The sequence below is a fragment of the Chanodichthys erythropterus genome, chromosome 4, assembly GCF_024489055.1.
Source record: "Chanodichthys erythropterus isolate Z2021 chromosome 4, ASM2448905v1, whole genome shotgun sequence".
Taxonomy (NCBI): Eukaryota; Metazoa; Chordata; class Actinopteri; order Cypriniformes; family Xenocyprididae; genus Chanodichthys; species Chanodichthys erythropterus.
Window position 1 is genome coordinate 996,305 of NC_090224.1, and position 22,615 is coordinate 1,018,919.

General features: G+C 41.1%; 1 protein-coding gene across 1 annotated transcript; it reads right to left on the reverse strand.

Moving 5' to 3' along the window:
• Nucleotides 1-718: 718 nt before the first annotated feature.
• Nucleotides 719-21,239, reverse strand: gabrr2b (gamma-aminobutyric acid type A receptor subunit rho2b). Its single transcript, XM_067382939.1, has 8 exons — nt 21,206-21,239; nt 8,498-8,565; nt 5,726-5,949; nt 5,556-5,638; nt 5,329-5,469; nt 3,467-3,619; nt 2,827-3,056; nt 719-1,273 (listed from the first exon to the last, which is right to left on the reverse strand). Exons 1-8 carry the CDS (start codon nt 21,222-21,224, stop codon nt 965-967), a joined length of 1,227 nt encoding a protein of 408 aa, XP_067239040.1. The 5' UTR covers nt 21,225-21,239; the 3' UTR covers nt 719-964.
• Between the last annotated feature and the right edge of the window lie 1,376 nt (nt 21,240-22,615).

Consider the following 22,615-nt stretch of genomic DNA (forward strand, 5'->3'; position numbering starts at 1 on the left):
ATGCTGGGTTGTTTCAACCCATGTTTTGGTCAAATATGGACAAACTCAACAGTTGGTTTAAATGTTTAAATTAAACTTTTAAACCCAATGGTTGGGTTTGTCTATATTTGCCCCAAACATGGGTTGAAACAACCCAGCATTTTTTAGAGTGTAGGGTTAGTGGTGGGGGCGGGTTAGCCATTTGCTAGAGGGAAGCTTACAGTTCTAGTGAAGGTAGGGTTAGTAGTGGCCCCAGGTTAGGCAATCATTAGCTCTGCCCTAACTTCCTAACAGCCAGCTTGGCACTGCTGTCACATATGGGCTCTGAAAACTTTGGCCCCATTGTACCCTATATCTGCTAGCAGGTTGTACATGCCTTCAGCACGTCCTTAAAGGGATAGTTCACCCAAAAATGAAAATTGGATGTTTATCTGCTTACCCCCAGTGCATCCAAGATGTAGGTGACATTTTTTCTTCAGTCGATCACAAATTATGATTTTTAACTGCAACCGCTGCCCTCTGTCATTCAAATAATGGCGGTTGATGGGAACTTCATCTATAAGAGTGAATAAACCTTGCTTAGACAAATCCAAATTAAACCCTGTGGCTCGTGACGACACATTAATGTCCTAAGACACGAAACGATCGGTTTGTGCGAGAAACCGAACAGTATTTATATAATTTTTTACCTCTAATACACCACTATGTCCAACTCCGTTCAGGACTCCTTTAGTGATGTCTGATCGCGCTCTGTCAACGGCAGTGATGTCTGACCAGTCTGACACTCATTGAAGAATATGCGCGAGACATCACCGCCATTTTTGGGTGAACTATCCCTTTAACATCAATGCCAGGACACTTGTGCTAGATTTGAATCCAGCCTACATCATGTTGTCTCTTACTTTCAATCAATAACAAAGACCAATTTTCTTTTACTTTTGTTAATATATAATATGCTACAACCACAACCCCTTTGAAAGGCAACTCAGCAGTACACAGACCAATAGATGAGATTGAAGAATATAAAGGCCCCAGGGAATATCATGCGAGAGTAGGCATCAATGACATGAGTGTTTTGGATAATACGGAAGCTTCGGACAGTCTTCTTTTTGGCTGCTGTGGCCTCATTTGCCAAAGACAGGCACACTACCATGTGTTCCTGTTTATCTGCAGTCTCCTCAGAGGAGACAGGAGCCTGGGTATATCCTGTCAGGCCATTGACATCAGGCTTACAGTACGCGTCATCAAGCATCATAGTCCTTGTGTGAGATATGTCACATGTGCAGGGTAAAGGCTAAAATGGATAAACACAAACACTTTTGTTACCATTTAGAGAACTTTTAACTTGGCTGCAAGGTGCAAATTATGGGGGTGGGGTTTCCCTAATTTAGTCGTGGATAAGACAAACCTTGAGAGTTTGCCACCTAATATTACTTAAAGTTCAACAAGAGGAAAGGTATACAAGGCAAACTTTGAATATTGGCTTGACAAACTCCTGAAAACCAAAAAAGAGATTTGAAGTTTGAAGTGATATAGGCCTTGCTAGTCGGACTGGTTCTTGGCTGTTTCAAGGATATTGCTATAAAGTTAATTGTCACTTGAACCCTTACCCAGATAGTAACTTGTTCTCATGGGATGATTTATGAAGTAATCAACATTTACAGGGGCTAGTCTGTGATTTTATTGCTGTACAAATCCAGAATGTCAGTGTGTTTCCCCTACCACCTATGTAAAATATCCTGGCCAAATTAATGATTTTTGAAATGACAAAAAAAGGATCAATCCAAAACTTTTTTGACCACCGCAAAGAACCATATGGCAATTGTTACCATGAAGGTAATGTGCATGCATTTTAACTCTTTCCCCGCACTTGATGGTATTTTCCGGCAATCCATGTTTTCACTGTCATACGGTAGGGGGCGCTATTAAGCATCTTCTGAAAGAGTACATAATCTCAGGATCAAAAAACAGGTGAAGAAGCAGCAGAACCAAGCAATAAAAGCGTTAGCTTAAGCACGGTATATTCTTTGACAAAAACAAAGACTTTTTGTTCAAAATGTTGCTGTTTTATGAAACCCACATTCAAGAGTTGATAGAGTTGAAAATAGTTGAGAATAGTTGAACAAGAATGCAAAAAGCTAGAATTTTATTTATTTATTTTTTTAAGCAGAGGCTGTGTTCTTTATTTTGATATATTACATGTTCAGATATTCATACAACAAAATATTCTGGAGGCCATGAAATTTTTGTGAAAATGATCAAAAATGCTTGCAGTGGCTGACAACTTAAAAAAAAAAAAACAATGGTGGGGAAAGAGTTAAAAATAGACTTTTATTTCTGAAACGCTGGAAACTGTTTACAAGAATAATATTGTCACCATTCGAGTGAGAAGAAAAAGAAGAAAAATCATGTAAACTTTTGAAATGGGCCATTATTGTGGCAGCCACTAAAATTTTAAAACATGTATACATTTATATTAATTAGGTCTTGGCAGACTAATCATTTTGCCAGTCCCAGTAACCAGGTCAAATGTAACCGTATGAATAAAAGATTGTGTTAACTTCTTTCTGGTCATTTCCACATTTTTAAATGACATCCACTTTGGAGAGATAAAACCATTTAAGCCACAGCACACCAATTTTCCTATTAATAAATGTAAATGTTGTAAATCTTGGGGGTTTTCAAGGTGTTGCTGGACACCTTATAAAAACAATAACCTGCATACAGTATATAACCATATGTTTTGTCAAGCCAACATAATAAAGATGACAAAATAAAGGTAAATATAGGCAAAAACTAAAAGGCAATTAATAGTGAAAATGAATGTTAGCAAAATAAGGAGATTACCTGAATATAATTGAAAATCATTTGTGTATTTACCTTCTCTCTTAACTTGCGATCTGTCCCATCATGCACTGTGGTCAAGTAGTTTACGGCAGCATACTCAAGTACCGATAAAAAGACAAAGACGAAGCTGACCCACAGGTAAATGTCCACGGCTTTGATGTAGGAGACTCTGGGCATGGAGGCGTTCACTCCAGTGATGATGGTGGACGTGGTGAGCACCGTCGTAATGCCTAAAGGAAATGACAGTGAGATTCTACTACAAATAGTGTCTTTATTTCATCTCCACACCAACTACCCACTGGGATTCCAAAGAGCAGAAATAAAAATGCATATTTTGTATTTTAATTATGGGTCTTTTTCTTTCTTTCTTTGTCTTAAAAAACAATACAATTAATAAACAATCTTTGCACAACAGGAAGGTTGGAGACACAAGAAAACCCTGTCCCCTTCAAATCTACACTTATAATTAATATTGTTATATTTGGCAGTCCCAAATGATTTAATATTCTTGATTTATAATGTAACAAATAATGTAATATTTTTATCTAGAACTGTGAGATGCAAGCATTCATCAACAAAAACTGATTGTAAAATCCTGGACACATTCAAGCATTAAGTTATGCAACCCCACTGGTTTCACCTAACGAGACTCTGGCAGGAACAGCTCGTCGGTCGATCCAGAAGGACACCCATGACAGCATGACCATCAGAGTGGCGGGAAAGTACGTCTGAAGCAGGAAGAAGAAGATATGACGACGCAGAGTGAAGTTGATGTAAAGACGATTGTACCAACCTGTAGGAGAGAGCATATTTAGATGAAATAAAATGAAAAGAACTAGTAAAAGAAAAGAATTCTGATTTCGAACAATGAGCAAGGACTGGCTTAATTCTTAATTATACTTTTGAGCACCTAAAGTCTTAAAAAAAATTAAACTTCAATGCTTCGCCTATATAAAAACATTCATCCCAAATGATATGTATGATTGTGTTGATTTTAAAGATTGTGAGTGATTGCAATAACAAACTTGGTAACAAGTTAGCTTGCTCAGTTAAGTCAGATGGTAACTGATTTTAAGATGTAAAAAAAAAATGAAAATTAATTAAAAAAAATTCAAAGTGTCACTCTGTTCTCTTTTTTATTTGTTTTTGTTGTCTCTTCAGTGATTCTGCTTTACATTACTCATAAGTAATGGTCATTCAGCACTTGTGTAATAGGTTCACTCTTGTTAACTGCAAAACCCACTCATAATGTTACATTTACTCTCTGCTGATCTCTGTTGATTTAACACTGTAATGAGTATAATCACGTTAACATAATTACGGTATTCTAATGACATGAGCTCCGACTCCAACTCCAACAGCCTTAATCGCATTATAAGTGTGCTTATAAAGTTTATGCAAAAAGAAGCTACTGATGACAAAATTAAAAAGTAAGAGGGATTTAAATGTGAGTCAGTATCAGGTTTAGAACTACATTTGAAAGTTGCTCAAATCAGATGCCAAATAAACAGTTTAGGCCTTTAAATACTGTTACTCTTGGAGCTTTCTCCAGAGCGCTGTCTTTGTCCTGCCTAGCCTAGCCTAGCCTGTAGCTGAGTTTACAATTTTGGTTGTTGAACTGCTTAATATTCTACTCTGGTATTGTAGTATTTTTGATTTGTTAGTTGTGAGTAACATCTACTTTTGCTGTTTAAGTATGGAGCTTCATACTACCCCTCATCTTTATCAGTTTTGGGTTTATCGTTTTTGGTTTATTGCTGCTGCTGTTAACACTAAGTTTAGCCATTACTTTAATATTTGCTTATTTGTTTATTTGTTTTATTTGGAAGCTGTAGGGAGGTGGGTGCTGTTTTTGTTAAACCCTGTTTTCTCCTGTTTTGGGGCCAGGAAGGGAGTTAGGGCACAATTTTGTTCTTTTCTTTTATTTGTTAGTTTAGTAAGAGGTTACCTAACTAAATTACCCAGTTGGATAGTTTTTTTGTTTAGTTTTTTTGTTTATTTCGGCCTTGCCCTCTCCTGAAGCCATTGCTTCCCTTTTCTTTTCTTTTTTTATTATTTTATTTTATTACAATACCTTTTGTATTTGTTCCATGAGCTGTGAAATAAAAATCTTTATGGTAATTTGTTGCTTGTGGTGCTGTGGCAGGACTCAAACCAACGCTCTTTAAAATACTTGTTTTGTTTTGTCCGCCTATACCCCTAGGCTCATGCGGGATGTAACAAATCCCGGACGAGCCCCCAATTTGTTACATGAGTCTAGGGGTATAGGCGGACACAAGTATCAGGTTTAGAACTACATTTAATCGTTGTTCAAATCAGATGCCAAATAAACAGTTTTGACCTTTATATACATGCAACACAAATTATATTTGTCCAAGATGTCTGGGAAACCAAACCATAAGGGTGCAAAGCGACAGCACGTTATGCACTAGTAGACACCCTGTATCATTTGAAACTGAAACTGAACTTTGTAGTTTACTCTTTAAAAATAAGCATGTGCACCTGTGCTGCTGTAGAAAGCCAGTCTGGAGGTGGTGTGAAACTTCTGAATGAGGAACTGAGACAGAGAGATTTTGTCATCCGTGCTCAGTGATTCATCTCCACTCTTCCAGTAGAGCATCAGGTCTTCATCAGTGTAAGCATCTGGACACACAGCAGATGAACGAATGTTTGCAGAGACTCAGATGTGATACTGGACATAAGTGTCAGGAGATCTGTACATCACTCACAGCTTTCCAGCTCTAACGTGCAGGTCTGCGTGTCCAGCGGGAACCGACTGAAGTCCATGTTACATGCTGAAGTTACAGTCACCCTGACACACCGAAAAACAGCATGCGGGTTCAGGCTTTGTCCAAGCATTCATGTTGGTATACTTGTGTACACTGTTTGTAGTACTAACCTGAGGCTGTAGAGCACATGTCCATCAGGGTAGACCCTGATCATGATGTTCTCCGTGGTGGTGTCATGGATGAAGGATCGTTTGGAATGCACAAAGAACACGTCAGGAACCCAGATTTTTTTCACCAATCGACCATCAAAAGTCATGCTTTTATTGGTTTTACTTGGAAAAGACAATCGTTCGTCCTTCCAGTAGTGTCTCAGGTACAGGGTCATGGTGAAGTCCTGTATGAAAAGCACAACATGGATTGACTTTTACATTAATAAATGTAAAATACTTTCTCCTATCCCAGCTTAGTATGCAGAGTAACGTATAAGTAAGCCATTCTTAAGCCCTCACAACACACTGCAGACGCCGACGAACTTGTGGTGACGAAAGCAGACTGCGGGGTTGGCTCACGTCGGCAGTATCTGGGTCCAAAGTTGCCCTGAAACACCAAACCGACACTCAACACCCAACGGCCAAGTAGCATGTCCGTTCTGTGCCTGCGTAAGAAGAAATGCCTTTCCGTACCAGCAGGTGGCAGTAGCTGAACAGCCAATCAGAATGATCAGATGGCCTGACTGACCAACGAGCTCCGATGGAGAACCATGTCGAATTGGCTGAAAAAAAAGTCGACGAGGACCAACTTCAGCTGATGGTGCAGAACATACTGAGAAAACTTAGTCGGCCAATGAACAAAAACTGCCCGACGGCCGATCTTTGGCTTGGTGTGTTCCGGGCTTTAGCTTAAAGGGACAGTTCACCAAAAATGAAAATGTTGTCATTATTTACTTACCCTCAAGTTGTTTCAAACCTGGATAAATTTCTTTGTTCTGCTCTACACAAAGGAAGATATTTGGAAGAATGATTGTAACCAAGCAGATTTCACCCCCCACTGACTGCCATAGTAGGAAAAAAATGCTATGGTAGTCAAGGGGGGACGAGATTTGCTCATGTCAGACCCTCATGTCGTTCTACAGCCGTAAAACCTTTGTTCATTTTTTCGGAACACAAATTAAGATATTGTTGATGAAATCCGATGGCTCAGTGAGGCCTCTATTGAGAGCAAAGCCATTCAAACTCTCAAGGTCCATAAAAGTACTAAAAACATATTTGAAACAGTTCATGTGAGTTCAGTGGTTTTATCTTAATATTATAAAGCGACAAGAACACTTCATCAACAATATCTTTATTTGTGTTCTGAAGATGAACGAAGGTCTTACGGGTGTAGAACGACATGAGGGTGAGTAATCAATACATTATTTTCATTTTTGGGTGAACTAACTCTTAAATGGTTCAATTGCTCACTCATAAAGGCAGTCACTTGTCACCACCTACTGGCATAACAATGTAAGTTGCACTGAAGTCTACTATGGACTATCAGTTTGTCTCAGTGTTACCAAGAATTGGGCTACTTTTACACTTTTACTACTTTTACTTTTACACGGTTGTTTTTCATGTCTGTGGGTTGAAGCGATCCAAAATAACATGATATCTAGCCCCTGGAATGTGAATTTTACCAGGGGAACCCCACCAAAAACACAGATTTTACCCCCTTGAATGCGATTTTTACCAAAGGATGCGATTGGGCTGGTTTTGAGTAGCAATTGGGCAGGTTTTGTTGTAAAAACCTGGCAACCCTGGTCTATATGGAACACTCTAACACAGACAAGCGGACTGATATAAATGGTGAAAAGGCAATACCTGCTCCTCCTCTCTCCTTATCTTGACCTTTATCTCTTCCCTTCCCAAACCTGAGCTTTGATTGATACAGTCTTTGCAAACAGATTATTTCTTTAGGTCGTTTAACACTTCTATCGAAAGACAGCTGTTTAGTTTAGCTACTTACATCTTATCTCACACTTTATGACCGTTAACTGGAGCGCTTTCATTTGATTGGTCAACTCAAACATTTTGACACTGACTTAGGCAGCTCAGATGAAAGGTTGGTTATTATGGCGTTGTGCGATATCCTTGAAGCACCAAAGCGGAGTTAATATTAGGCCATTATTTAACAACCTTCATTATATACACCTCAAAACACAACCCTTATGTAGAATAAAACAGCTTAGTTCACCTTTAACAATGCAGATACTGTTGATGTGGTTGCAAAACAAATTTGCTTAGCTCGATTTAAACCTGAAAAAAAAAAGCTTTTATGCAAGGTGTTGACATGCTTCCCAAACTGCATAAACCCTTGTGAAATATTACCATCTGTTGGCATTACTGAGGGATGTCAGCACTTTTACCAGCCTTTATCAAGCCAGATGGACTGCACATTCTGATTGGTTGATTCCCTGTGATGTCACTGGGTAAACCTCATGGATTATCCTCTACGTGACTCCATATTACGTAAGATCAAATCCACGCTCACTCGTAAAAATCGGCACTGATATGATAAATAAAAGCATATCTGGACAGATCTCTGATGCTTTCAGGAGGAAGATTAATCACAAACACTGAGATCCATATTTAATCCATGCAATCTTCCTGTTGACATTTGGACTTCAAGTAGCCTATTTTAACGTGAATAACAATCACATTCTCATTACAGTAATGGGTAAAAAAGATACAATATTTCAACTGTAAAGTATTTATGCATCACTTTAATTAATGCTGAGTTTGCATTGCATTTTGCATTAGCTTACCATGAAAACAATGCAAAGTAAATAAATAAAAAATAATAATAAATAAATTAATGGCTTCATTTTATTTATGCAAAATTGTTTGTTTGTTTGTTTATTAATTAAAATGAATTAGATACAAATAAACAAATTAAATATTTCTTACCATATCTACTTCTGAAATGCTGTCCAAACTCTCTACCTGTACATCCACACCCACTGGTACTGCTGGACCTGAAGTGACGAGAACAGTATTAGTTTCAAAGTTTTTATAATGTCTGTTTTTACATTTAAAAGGGTTATTAGAAATAAGTAATAAAATCAGCAATAAATATTTGAATTTATAAAGTTTTAAATATGGATATTTTTCTTACAAAAACGCATCGCTTTGCTTTAGAAGACTTTTATCAACCCCCTGGAGTCATATGGATTACTTTTTTTAATGGATGGATGCATTATTTTTGGCTTCAAAACGCAGCCCCTCATTCACAACCATTATAAACCTTGGAGGACTAAGGATATTTTTTAAATATATCTCAGATTGTGTTAGTCTGAAAGAAGATAGTCATATACACCTAGGATGGCTAAAGGGTGAGTACATCATGGGATAATTTTCATTTTTGGGTGATCTATCACTTTAATAATTTAAATAGTACAATAAAATTAAATCATTGACATGTTACAGCTAGAAGAGCATTCATTCATGTATATGATGTTGCAACATGTTAAATGTTTACTATATGTCAAGCACAGTAACTAGAAATGCCAAATAGCAAATTTACCTATCAAAAAAAAAAAAAAAACTCCAGACCAATATCTCATATGCATTTCGTACTCTTTGTCTGTCTCCACCTAGTGTCAGCCTGAGACGTCACGCCTATGCACTGTTGGCTGACCGTCTGATGCATAAGACACACAAAATTGGAAACACTTTTGGAGTAACTTTTGAAGTAGCCATTAAGATTTCTGGAAGAAGTGTTTATGGCATTCTTTAATGGTCCGTCTAGAAAAAATAAAAATCAGTTTACAGCTGTGACAATGAGCACTTATCAGCTAAATACTGGATTTTCAAAAGCATGTGAACTATGTTAAGTTCATGGCATAGAATCTATGTTATGTTTACTCTGTGTATAATCCAAAAGAGAGATGCGTGATGCAGAATGACGCATAAAGATATTTTTAAATTCGAACACCAAGAACATGAACACTACACAAACTGAAGGCTTGAATACACAAGAAATGATAATTAACAAACAGGGAACAGATGTGAACAAATCAGAAACCATGACAACAAATGAATGAATGGAAATGCAGACAAAGACAGTGACCCATGGAAAACCATGGAAACGAAATGAAACAGAACATGAAACCATTAAAGAAAAGATCATGACAAAACTCTTTTATACTGCAAAATAAAATCTTTTTTTAACATCCATGCAAGAACAGATTGTCACTGACTGACGAAAAATCTGACCACAAAAGCTGAAAGTTCTCTCTGAAGGTGCACTCATGGCCGGGATGCAAAAACATATATTGGGAACTGAGAACTGTGTGAACACCACCACTGCAGAAAGTTTTGTTCACTTCAAGTTCAAGCGAGAATGCGCTATTGTCAAAGGATGTAAAGAGTAGCCGGGCTATTGTCAGACTGCCGGCTTCCAACCTCTAATTTGCTGTCTCCTCAAAAGAGTCAGTTTGCAAGTAGCAGAAATCCACCTTCGTGCAACACACATACAGTAACCGTACAGTAGAAGTGTTGGTAAGTTTGTTGCACATATTAAAACCAAATTAATAAAAGAAAAAACACAATATTTTGACCCACTCTCTGTTTTACATCATGTGGTGTGCATGTTTGTGATGTAAGATGAATGCAAATGCACCAGAGTTTGATAGAATTGAGTGAGTGTGAAATCAGACCGACACTGCAGTGGGTGCTGGGAACAATCACTCTTGGATTCAGACGACAGCAGAACGTGCCAAGTGTGAAAACCCCCACAGTCACCAGAAGCCAGTGTAATGAGTCCAATGAGTCTAGGGAACAGATGAAATCTCTGATCAATCTCTCAAAGCATTTGATGATGATGGGTTCAAAGTAAGAGGGTGCCATTCATCTACACAAGTTATTTTCAATTACTTTGGTTCTGTAAAGTCACTCCATGACTAGAGATGGAAAAGAACCCAGGAGCAGAAGTTTATTAGCAGAATTCGAGGACAGAGATGAAGGGAGGCAAGTATCCCTGGGCGAGTATGCAGGCAATAAATACAGTCTTTGAAAACAAACAAGCTTGCAACAATTCAAAATGTCTGGGAGATACAGGTACGTCAACAGTCTTAAATCATCCAAAAACCAGGATAGGTTCTTAAACAAGCAATGAATATTGGAAAATGACAAGAACGTCTGTGGAACTTAAATAATTCTTCAGGTACAGTTCTGTTCAAAATAATAGCAGTGTGTTTAAAAAAGCGAGTAAAGCTTAAAATCCTTATAATAACTTTTATTTCAATACATGCAAATGCATTGGGAACACTGCACATTCTACTCTAAATCAAAACATGAAGAAAAATGTATCAAATTTGTTATTACTTTACATAAAGTGAAGAAAAATGAATATTAGGCTGTTCAAAATAATAGCAGTGTCTGCATTTTTCTTTACAAAGTCAAACATTTAATGTATGAAAAATGCTTGAAAAAGTAGCTTTCTATCACTGAACTAATATTTAGTTGTATAACCACGGTTTCTGAGAACTGCTTCATCATGTCTGTATTGCATGGATTCAACTTCTGGTATTCCAGCCCAGGACAATTGCACTACATACCACAATTCCTCTGCATTTTTTGGTTTTGCCTCAGAAACAGCATTTTTGATGTCACCCCACAAGTTTTCTATTTGATTAAGGTCCGGGGATTGGGCTGGCCACTCAATAACTTTAAAATTTTTGGTCTGAAACCAAGATTCTGCTCGCTTACTGCGGGGGCTTCATGCCAATAGCTTGGCCTCACATAGGTGTCTTCTAATTGTTACAGTACTCACAGGTAACTTTAGACTTTCTTTGATCACCCTGGAGCTGATCATTGTAGTTTTCTGTTTTCTTCCACATCTTTCTGGCTTTGGTTGCCATTTTAAAGCATTTGATATCATTTTAGCTGAACAGCCTTTCCCCTATCTAATCATTTTTTTAATCAAAGTATGTTGTTCTTCTGAACAATGTCTGGAACGACCCATTTTACTCAGATTTTCAGAGAGAAATGCACAGTACAACATTTGCTGCCTTCGTCCTTAAATAAGGGCCACTTGTTTGACACTAGTTTTTTCACAGAATGAAACCTTTCTAATTCAACACACTACTATTATTTTAAACACACCCTTTTCAATTAATGATTCAATTACACAGAATCAGCAGCATGCATAAGGGTTGAGGCACAATAATGGATGTTTAAAATTTTAAAACATGTCAGGCCACAGACGGAGAGAGGGTACTGCATCCAGCCCAAAAAACAAACAAACAAATAAACAAAAAATAAATTTAAGGCAAGAATTATGTTGAGTCAGAACTCACATACACTAGCGGGTAGCCAACACAAATGATCATTGTCCTCCTGAGAAACTACATTTTCAGGGTAAAACTCCCACAGGGATCCATGTTCAGGTTGTGAATTTGAAATATATTGAATTGACTGCTGTGATAATGAAGAAGAGAAACATTCTGAAGAAGTAAGAAGCAAAACCAATGTGTAAATTAGAAAAGCCTTCACAGCAAAATGCATAATTGAACATCCCAGTGGGCACTGCTGGTTCAACTGACATAAAGAGTATCTTCCAACCATCCAGACACTGCCTAGAAAAGGTCATGCCTCAAAACTCTGCAGGAACAATGAGACTTGTGTTAGAAGTGTGAAGTCCAGTAGCTGAGAACTTTTACTAAAATATGTGATAGTGACCCAGATTTTGGATTTTGTCAGTGATATGAAGTGTGGCACTGTTCAAACCTTATAACACATCATGCCTGGTCTCAGGGTTCTGATATGTATCTTTATTTGTTTTATTATGACTTGGTTGTGCTCTGTTTTCCTTTTCCTTGTTCCCGCTCTTGGTTTGTCTCCTTGGTTACTGATTAATTAGCTTACACCTGATGCTGATTTCTTTGATTAGTTTGGTCTATTTAAGCTCTGTGTTTTGTTCAGTTCTTGGTCCATTCTCATCGATGTATAGTTTGGTTGTTCTGCTCATTATGTTTTTATGTTTTTGAATACAAAATAAATACAATGAAGAATTTTCTCAGATTTTTAAAAAGTTACTGTACTTGATTACTAAGAAGACAGCAGTGTCAGTGAAGAGCTTGAAATGAAATATGAGACACACAATGTGTGAAGAAAACAGAGGGAAAAATAAAAAAATTCAAAATTTCCAAACAAGCTGTAATTCTATCAAATTACTGTAGTGTGAAAATATTTTAGATCATTAAAATACTAGCTTCATAAAATACTAGCTAAATTTGCTTTAACAAGAGTAAGGACAAGACACTGCGTCCTCTAGAGCAGTGGTTTTCAAACCTGTCCTGGAGGACCCCCAGCTCTGCACATTTTGTATGTCTCCCTCATCTATTACACCTGATTCAAATCATGAGCTCATTAGTAGAGACTGCAAAACTTGAAATGGGTGTGTCAGATATAGGGAGACATACAAAATGTGCAGTACTGGGGTACTCCAGGATAGGTTTGAGAACCACTGCTCTAGAGGACACTATGGAGAATTCCTCCAGCATGACCGGTGTCTGAAGCACGAGTCTAAACACGACAATGAACTTGACATTTGCCGAAGACAGCCTACAACATCACTACTTGTGCGACCGTGAGTATAAAGGGGGAGTAGAACATCTGTATAACAAGTCATCCACTTCTTCTGAGGAGGAGATGTGTGAAGGAATACCTGAAGCATGCCAAGAGAGATGCGGTGTCTTACATGCATAACCTGAGACATTCCCTTTCAAATGGGAACTCGCACTGCGTCCTCTAGAGCAGGGGTTCCCAAACTTTTCAGCCCACGACCCCCAAAATAAGAGGCAACCCCCACTATCCTCTGAGGTGGTTAAAGTATACAAACATTGAACGACACAGCAAACACATTAATAGACCTATCAAAACACAAGCATAATTAAAACACAAAAAAAACACAACAGTCTAACAACCATAATATTATTTTATAGTAATTTATGCATTTCTTTCATTTCAACATTAACCTCACCTAATGAGATCGGTGGGCACAATGCTTGGAGCACAGCAAGTCCATTCTTGGTTTAATTTTGGAGACCGCCACTTGGAGATCTTCCTCCACGTGTAGTTCTGAATTTATTTTTAATGCACGAGAGTGCCAAGAAAGTCTTTTCACACAAGTAGGTAGTGCCAAATGGCATCAGTATATCCATAGCGACCTTGGATAGCTGTGGGTATTCCCTCTTGACTGAAATCCAAAACTCAGCCAGCGTCTTGGAATTAAACGCTGTCTTTAAGGTTCTGTTGCTTGACCTCCATGTCGGATGTCAGATGATTCGCCCTTGTTACAGGGTGAATGGTGATCTTATCCAGTCATATTGTTCTGGAGCTGTTTCCTCTGGGAAATACCTGTTAAAGTGTTCCAGGAGGTGGGTAGAGATAGACATCTTCACTATGTTAACACTAAGGTAATTTTCCTCCATGAATTCATCCAGTTCAGAAAACATATCAATACCCGTTTCAACTCGCTCAGTCCAGTGCTCTAGTTTTCTCATGAATGCGTGGATTTTATCATTCAGCGACATGATGCTTGTGTTTTCACCTTGCAATGACATATTAAGTCCATTCAGTTTTTCAATTATGCAAGACAAATACACTAGACTTGTTAACCAGTCAGGATCAGTGAGGTGGTCAGCAAGCTGGGACCTAATGATGTTTTATTAACAAAATTAAGGAGGAGCAGGTGCAGATTATTAGACTAATTATCACAGGTGGAAAGCATTCAGCTAATCAACCAATGGAGGTATATATATGGCACACTTACCTCCGTTCGTTTGACAGTTTATCAGCATTTCGGTTCACCCTTCTGCTACTATGTCTCAAGTTAACGTCTCCCCGTCTAACGACGAAGCTAACTTTTCCGAGGATCCTGCGTCTCCACCTGCCGACCCCTCGACAACTTCTCCTCTGCTCGACACTGCACCTGAGCCCCAGGCTCCCAGGCGCGGCCGACCACCTGCCCGTGCAGCTACAAGCTCGCCTAGACGCCGAGCTCAGCCCTCGCCTCCACCGGCGAGACCTCAAAATACCTCCCCGGCATCTTCCTATCGTTCAGCCGTCCCAACGATTCCACCTATTGGCAAGTGGACAGTAGTAGGATTGAGGCAAGCGCTGGCAAATTCAGATGTACAGTTCTCGCGGAAAATGAACAAAGCGGAACTGTACGATCTATACGTGAGTTTACAGCCAACCTACCTCACTCCGAAGTCCACTCCAGCTCCCAAGACAGCCAACAGGCAGAGCAAAGCCCGCAAAGGTCAACGTTCGCCTCGCTCAACTCCTCCTTCCTCCCGCACAAGATCTAGCTCGACTCAACTGTCGGGCTGCAACAAAAGGCATTCGGCGAGCCTGGGCCGTGCCCCAGATGCCTCCGCCGTAAGACCTAGTCCGCCTCTCGCTGAAGCCCAGCATTTCTACTCGGCTCCTCTCGCCGCAACACCTCATGCGGCCGGGCCAACAGGCCTTCCCTCAGCTTCTCAGCCTTTTCTCGCTGTCCACAACCCTACCTATTATCAGTGGCCTCCAGCTCCCTTCGCAGACACTAGCGCGAGGATGCTGGCAACTCAGGCTCAGGGCTTTCACCAGTTCCCTCCGAACATCTCTAACCCCGCCCCTTCTCAGTGGCAGGCAGCGCAAGCGAGGGCGCCTACGCCTTCAGCTCAAGATTTTAGAGCTCACCTCCAGGCTCCTTTCAATCTTCCTTTTCAAGCCCCAGAGGCTGATCTAAGCATGAGGCCACCGCTGCTGACAAACACAGCTGCAGCCACTGCTTCTTGCAATCCACTCCTGCAAAACAAATCACCTTACTCTCTCTTCACAGCATCAGCGATGCCCGTCCCACCGAATGCGGTCGCCTCTGAGCCCCCCCCAGTGGCTCAAAACATCAGAGCGCAGATCCTGGCAGGTGTGGACGTAGATTTATCATCTCTTCTCTCTTTAATACCGGCTCCAGATTCTAACCGTCAAATAGACTGCGGCGATTTCTCAGTCACCCTAAAAAACTCAAATCCACATTCATCTCGTCTGCTTTCTTTTTCTGAGTTTTCTATTGCTTTTTCCCGTTTCACTGAAATAATCTGTTCAGCTTTCCCCCATAGGCGGCGCGAACTAAATGATTATCTGGCAATCATAGCTGAGCTGGCGCTGTCCTATGGGGGCGGGCACTTCTACACCTACCACAAACTGTTTTCTGCAAAATGTGCCGTGCGAGTCGCCTAGTGGAATCAGTGCCCTTACTGGGGTGCACTCGATGCCGATCTCCACAACAGGGTGTTTCTAGGCTGCAGAAACATTTCGTGTGCCATATGCAGGTCAGTGGCACATTCTACCATGACGTGCCCACAGATTAACCCTTCCATCCCTCCCTGCCCGGACACCCAAGTCAAATCCACCAGCTATGTGCCAAGACCAGCAACCTTCGCAACTGAAAATAAATTCAGGACGCTGGCTCCAGAAGCAGACCAATTCCCAACTCCCGTACCTCCTTATTCAGATCTGATATTCCCGTAAACCACCCATTAAAACCCCTTCTCGATGCATCACTCGACGCCATCCTGCAGGCTGTTTCCCCCAGAACCATCCAATCCTACGTGACAGCATGGAGATGTTTCAAAGCTTTCCATTGCGCATATAACTTGCAGTTCCCTGATTTTTCTCTCCTTTCAATAACCTCATTCATCTCCTATCTCAAAAGCGTTAAGGGCCTCCAAGTCGGGTCCATCAAAGGCTATCTGAGCGGCGTCCAATTTTTCCATAAACTGATTTATGGCGCCCCCTCCGCAGAAATAAATAACTCTCAAACCTCTCTCTTAATCAAAGGGATCCAACGATCCCAGCCCTCCCGCCCTGATTCCAGACAACCTATAACGCTGGACATCCTCACCAAATGTATCCATACCCTTCGCACAAGTTATCAGCCCCTTAATACCGCCCGCACCCTCGACGCCATGTTCATTCTCGCCTTTTTTGGCTTTCTCAGGTGCTCCGAAATTGCAATCACCTCAAAGTTCGATCCGAAAGTCCACCCCACCATTTCAGACCTTTCAGCAATCGACAGCGAAACAATCTCCTACTTGATTAAGCAAAGCAAAACGGACCAAGCTAAAAAAGGCCATTACATATACATTTTCAACCTCTCATCTCCAATCCAACCATACCAAACCATCTTAGCATATCTGAAGATCAGAAACGCCCAGGCTAAATCTCCTCTCGAACCTCTTTTCATCGATGCTTCCAACAAACCTGCTACACGCTTCTGGTTTCAAAAACACCTCAAATCAGTTCTCCAGCAATCCGGCATCTCAGCACACAATTTTTCCAGTCATTCATTCCGCATTGGGGCAGCAACATCAGCAGCCCAAAAAGGCCTCTCCCAGCAGCAAATCCAAGCTCTAGGAAGATGGTCCTCAGATGCTTTCCATAGCTACATCAGGACCAACCGTTTCCATATCAGAAAAGCCCACCAAACCCTTATCGGTTGATTTAAAAAAAAAAAAAAAACGCTGATATTGCGAGTCTTGATCTCCCATCGGATGCTGCAAGAGCCCTCCTGCTAAGTTTCCAACTCTTCCCTTCCTCTGTCTATCGAGGCTTACCAGTCTGATGCTGTGAGTATTGATTTCCCATCGGTCGCAGCAAGAGCCCTCCCAGTCAGCTTTTATCCTTTTATCCTTTCTCTGACGGGCAAGGCTTACCCGTCTGACACAGTGAGTCTTGATCTCCCGTCCGACGCAGCGAGAGCCCTCCCGATCAGCTTCCTTGTCGATATCCTTCTTCGTCCGGCGAGGCTTACCCATCTGTCGCCACGAGCATTGGTCTCCTGGAGCCTTGGTCTCCCTTCGGACGCAGCGAGAGCCTCCCGGTCGATCTTCATTGTTTAACTTCTGCCTGTCTGTTAGCGAGGCTTACCCGTCCGATGTTATGAGCATTGGTCTCCTGGAGCCTTGGTCTCCCATCGAATGCCGCGAGAGCCTCCCGGTCAGTGCTCATTCTCTCCTCGTCCGGCGAGGCTTACCCGTCCGAGGCCCCAAGCATTGGTCTCCTGGAGCATTGGTCTCCCGTCGGACGCCGCGAGAGCCTCCCGATCGAACCTCTGCACTTTATTTTCTGCCTGTCTGCTAGCGAAGCTTACCCGTCTGATGCCATGAGCATTGGTCTCCTGGAGCCTTGGTCTCCCATCAGACGCTGCGAGAGCTCTCCTGGCTGGGCATTCTTTCCGTTCACCACACTATCGACCAACATTTTTCGATTGGTCGGTCAGTCCGAAACTTCGGTCGGTAGGGCTCACCCGTTCTACGCCGTGAGCCTCGGTCTCCCGTCGGACGTAACCAGAGCCCTCCCGATCGGGCGCTCCAAATCACGCGCTCCCCGTCAATCGGCCGGTAGGGCCCGTCCACCTGGCGATGCACAATCCCGTCAGAGGCAACACGGACCCCCCCCAGTTGGACGGTTTAAATCATACTGCTCCTCATTTACCGGCCGGTAGGGCTTTACACATCTGATACAACAAGCATCGGTCTTCTGGAGCCTTGGTCTCCTATCAGATGTTGCGAGAGCCCTCCCGATCGGTCGTTCCAAATTTCAGCTACTCATCGTTTGTCAGGCTAGTAGGGCCCGTCCGCCCGGTACAGTGATACGCTCCCGTCAGTGGCAACACGGGCCCTCCTGGTCAAACGACCAGGCTTCTTGAAATGCCAGTCCGCCAATTCTCGGCGTCTTTTGGGGTCTTTAGTCTGGCGGCTGTCCTTTTGCTCTCTTGCTTTTGGGGGGAGTACTCTGGGTTCGGGCCAAAATTCCGAGCTCGGAGCCCTCCCCCTGGACAGCACGCCAAATACGCATTACTATCTCTATCTAATCATATGTATATGTGAACTCGTGAAATTATGTTTTATTAACAAAATTCGGGAGGAGCAGGTGCAGATTATTAGACTAATTATCACAGGTGGAAAGCATTCAGCTAATCAACCAATGGAGGTATATATATGACACACTTACCTCCGTTTGTTTGACAGTTTATAAGCATCCCTCCACCACCCCATCTCCTCACTTCTAAATTCCATCTCTCATAACCACATCCGGGGGGAGTACTCTGGGTTCGGGCCAAAATTCCGAGCTCGGAGCCCTCCCCCTGGACAGCACGCCAAATACGCATTACTATCTCTATCTAATCATATGTATATGTGAACTCGTGAATGCTCCATCAGAAATAAATGAACTTCATCCCACAGCTCAAACAGGCGGCTAAGCACATTCCCTCGTGAAAGCCACCCGACTTCTCTATGGAACAGCAAGCACTCATACTCCAATCCCAGTTCGTTACAGAGTGGCAAACAGCCTGATATTGAGAGGACTTGCTTTTATGTAGTTGACCATTTTTATTGCAGTCTCAAGAACACATTTAAGTTCTGGTTCAAGTGTTTTGCTCGCTAGAGCTTCTCTATGTATAATACAATGCATGAAATTTACATGAGGCACCACTTGTAAGACTCTTGCTTTAAGTCCTTTCTTTTTCCCCAGCATTGCTCCAACACTGTCTGTACACACAACAATGCACTCGCCCCAAGACAGTCCCTCTTCTTTTAGTTTGTTGTCAAGTTTTGTGAAAATGCCCTCGCCTGTGCACGTTCCATCAAGCGCGGTGCAAAACAACGTCCTCATTAGGTTTTCCGTCAAAACTGTATTTGACACATTCAAATACGCAGCTGGGCAGAGTTTGATACATCCAGGACCATATCAGAGATGTGCCAGGCAATAGCAGTTAGACAGCGGCACTGCTCCTAGCTCACGGACCAGTTTATCCCCATGCATAGCCCGACTAATAGCTATAGCAGCAGGTTTGATAAGAAAGCTCAGAGAGTCTAACAAGAAGGAAGCTCACAGAGAACAACCTGGCATACTGCTCGGGCAGCTCTAAGGATGACGGCCTCGGCACTGCGTCCTACACCTGTCAAAAATCACTGATAGCAGGCAGAGCACAGGGGAGCGGAGGCCTCAGAATGACAACTTTCTAAAGCAAGAGGAGGCCTAACTACGTTCTTCTTTTAGGACAGCTTCCAAGTCGGCTCATAGTAGGGCTGGGCGATGTATCGAATGCTTTTGTCACGCGCATTTCTTCAGTAAAGCCGGTTCCCTGATTACCGCTAAATCGCCATCACCTGCTTTCAAATGAAGCGGCATTTAATAGACAGAGCCGTAGTTCACTGATAAGACACGCAATATCGCGTTCAATATCGATATGTATCGCCGTCGATATTGAACGCGATATTGCGTGTCTGTAGGGATGTGCCAAAAAGTTCAGACGGCCAAGCCGCTGCATCGAGGAGAAAGATTTCCTCTTTCTGTTAGCACTTGTGCTAGCCACAATTGCCTTTCAAACAAATGGTCTCTGGAAGAGAAGAAAGAGCATGACATGTTCTACAGGTGCTGCTTTTATACTCACAGTCACACCAGTAGAGACGTCATATTCTGTTGCCGGCCAGTGTCAGTGTTAAGGCTCCAGCCCCTGAGTACAGCCTAGAGAAGGCTCTAGCCCCCAGGTACAGCATAGAGAAGGCTCCAGCCCATGAGTGCTCTCTGAGTCTCCAGCGCCTCCTGTACCTCTCTGGCTCCCTGAGTCTCCAGTGCCATCTGAGTCTCCAGCACCCCCTGTGCCTCCTTTCCTCTGGCTTTCTGTAATGTTGATCCCTTCCATGCTCCCTGGCTTCCTGAACCGGCACCGCCCTGGTGGCCCCCTGAGCTGCCAGCACCACCCTGGGCCCCTGAACTGCCTGCACCTCCCTGGATCCAAGTACTGTGGGTACCCCAGTTGACTGTTTGTGGAGAGGGGACACGCCTTCCAGGAAGGGGGGAGTAAATTACATGTTTTCAGTTTGTCTTTGGACTTTCAGTTTGTATTTTGATATGTTCCTGTCTTCCTTCGTTCAGTTTCCCGCCACGCCTTTGCCTTAATAAGTTCATTTGTCCTAGCATGTGTTTGATTAGTTATCTTGTTTCTGTTTGCTATTTAAGATGCACCCTTGCTTTCTGTCTCTGTCTGGTCACTGTTGTATTAGCATGGGTTTCCTTGCCTGTCTACCTGTTCCTGAGAATTATAATTAAAATTTTCATTTGGATTTGATCTTCTAAGTCTTCAGTTTGTTCCTGAGATAACCACACCATGACAACCAAGCTATTTCGTTAAAGTAGAAAGAATTGATAATAAACACATACAACAAGAGAACGTGTTTGCATCTGTTCATAAAATTGACATTATTCATAAGTTGCAGGGCATAAATATCATATAAATTATGAGAATGACATTGAGCACGTTTGGAAGAATGAGCCAAAATCGCAGTTGAAAAGTGTGAGAAGCTAGAATATGCTCCGAAATATTCACAGCTGCTATTCTGGCAAAGGATCGCTTTATGAAGTATTAAAATGTGTAGATATCCTATTGTAGGGTCAAATGTAAAAAGAGAGTATTCATTTAATAAATCTGATGTCCTCGTACAATAAAATGAGAAAAATATGCATATAAAGAAAGAGTCTACAATCAATATGAATTGACAATATATACAACTATCATGTATCATGCCAGTAAGACAGACACACACACATAGATTTTACCTGCAAATGCTGGTCTCATAGTGAAGTCATGATCATCAACACGCAGCAGATGGTCTGTTTTCACCTGATGTGTCTTAGTTTCATCCAACACCTTCTTGAAAAGTGGACTGAAAAAGAACATCTCAGTCCTTCAATGCAAGCTTATACAAAGACATCTCAGTGAGCAACTACTCAATGATGATCTCTGCTCCAAAGTGCATGACATTGCTGCAGTGTAAATTGAGACACCACACAGGCAAAAAGGGTGTTTCCTTATTCAACAATCTGTCTTCAGGTATTCAGAAAAAACAGTAATAAAATAAAGATGTAGAATTAAGCGCAGTAATTGTTTATTATTTTTATATGCACTATTTATTATCAGTGATTTTAATTAAACTAAATATTTTAATATTTATGTATTAATTTATGTATTAATAGAAATATTACTTTTTTGACAATTGATTCTCAAGCAATACATAGCATTTTGACATCTATGAAGTCATTTATTTTCTGTAAAATGTTTGTTCCTGACTTTTGTTATCTAGATGCTTATTAGACTAGGGCAAGTTGTGTTAATTCAGTCAATATTTCTCAAGGTTTATGTTTGAAAATCCTTTTTTTTTCTTTTTTTTTTTTTTTTGGATAAGCACATACTGTTCTTAAAGTCTTGACTAGCCTACAAAACACACATACACATTTACATTTACAGTTCTTTTCAGTTGAACTGTCATCTCATTTGGTCTTCACACTAGTTTTCACAAGAGGAAACTGTTAAACCTTTTAAATTGCCTACTGTAAATTTAAAAAAAAAAAAAATGCAGAATTTGGTTTATGAAAAAGCAAAAATGTAACACACATCAAAAATATCAAGCCATTATTTTTGCCAGCACAAATAGTTTAGTCTTATTCAATTAAAGACCAACATTTATGAAAAATACTTCCAACATATAAAAACAACCTGTTAACCTGTTTTTTTTTTTGTTTGTTTGTTTGTTTGTTTTTTGACACAAAATCGTGTAGTTACTGAAGTAGCCTTTATGACAACTAGCACATCTCCCAACTTCTTTGAGCAACCTGAAATAGCCTACAAATAATATTTTGCCCTGACATCATCTCATTGTTTTTCTGTATGCTTACACACATTCCGAGCTTATGTTAAAACTGAGATAATAAGTTAAAATGACACTTACTTTCCGAGTTTGTGATGTTGTACTGATGTTCTCCTGATGCCGTGCTTCATCTTCCCGCACTGACAGCATATACTCATGTACAACAGAAGAAACCCAACTTCTATAAAGTGAGACATTGTGAAGGTTAAGATTAGACAGTCACCCACGCTGAGGAGCATCTCGTCTCACCATCCTCCAGTCAGCAGCTGTTCATACAGAATGAAGTTACTTCTGCGTTGCGCTGCTTAACGCTGGAGCTGAA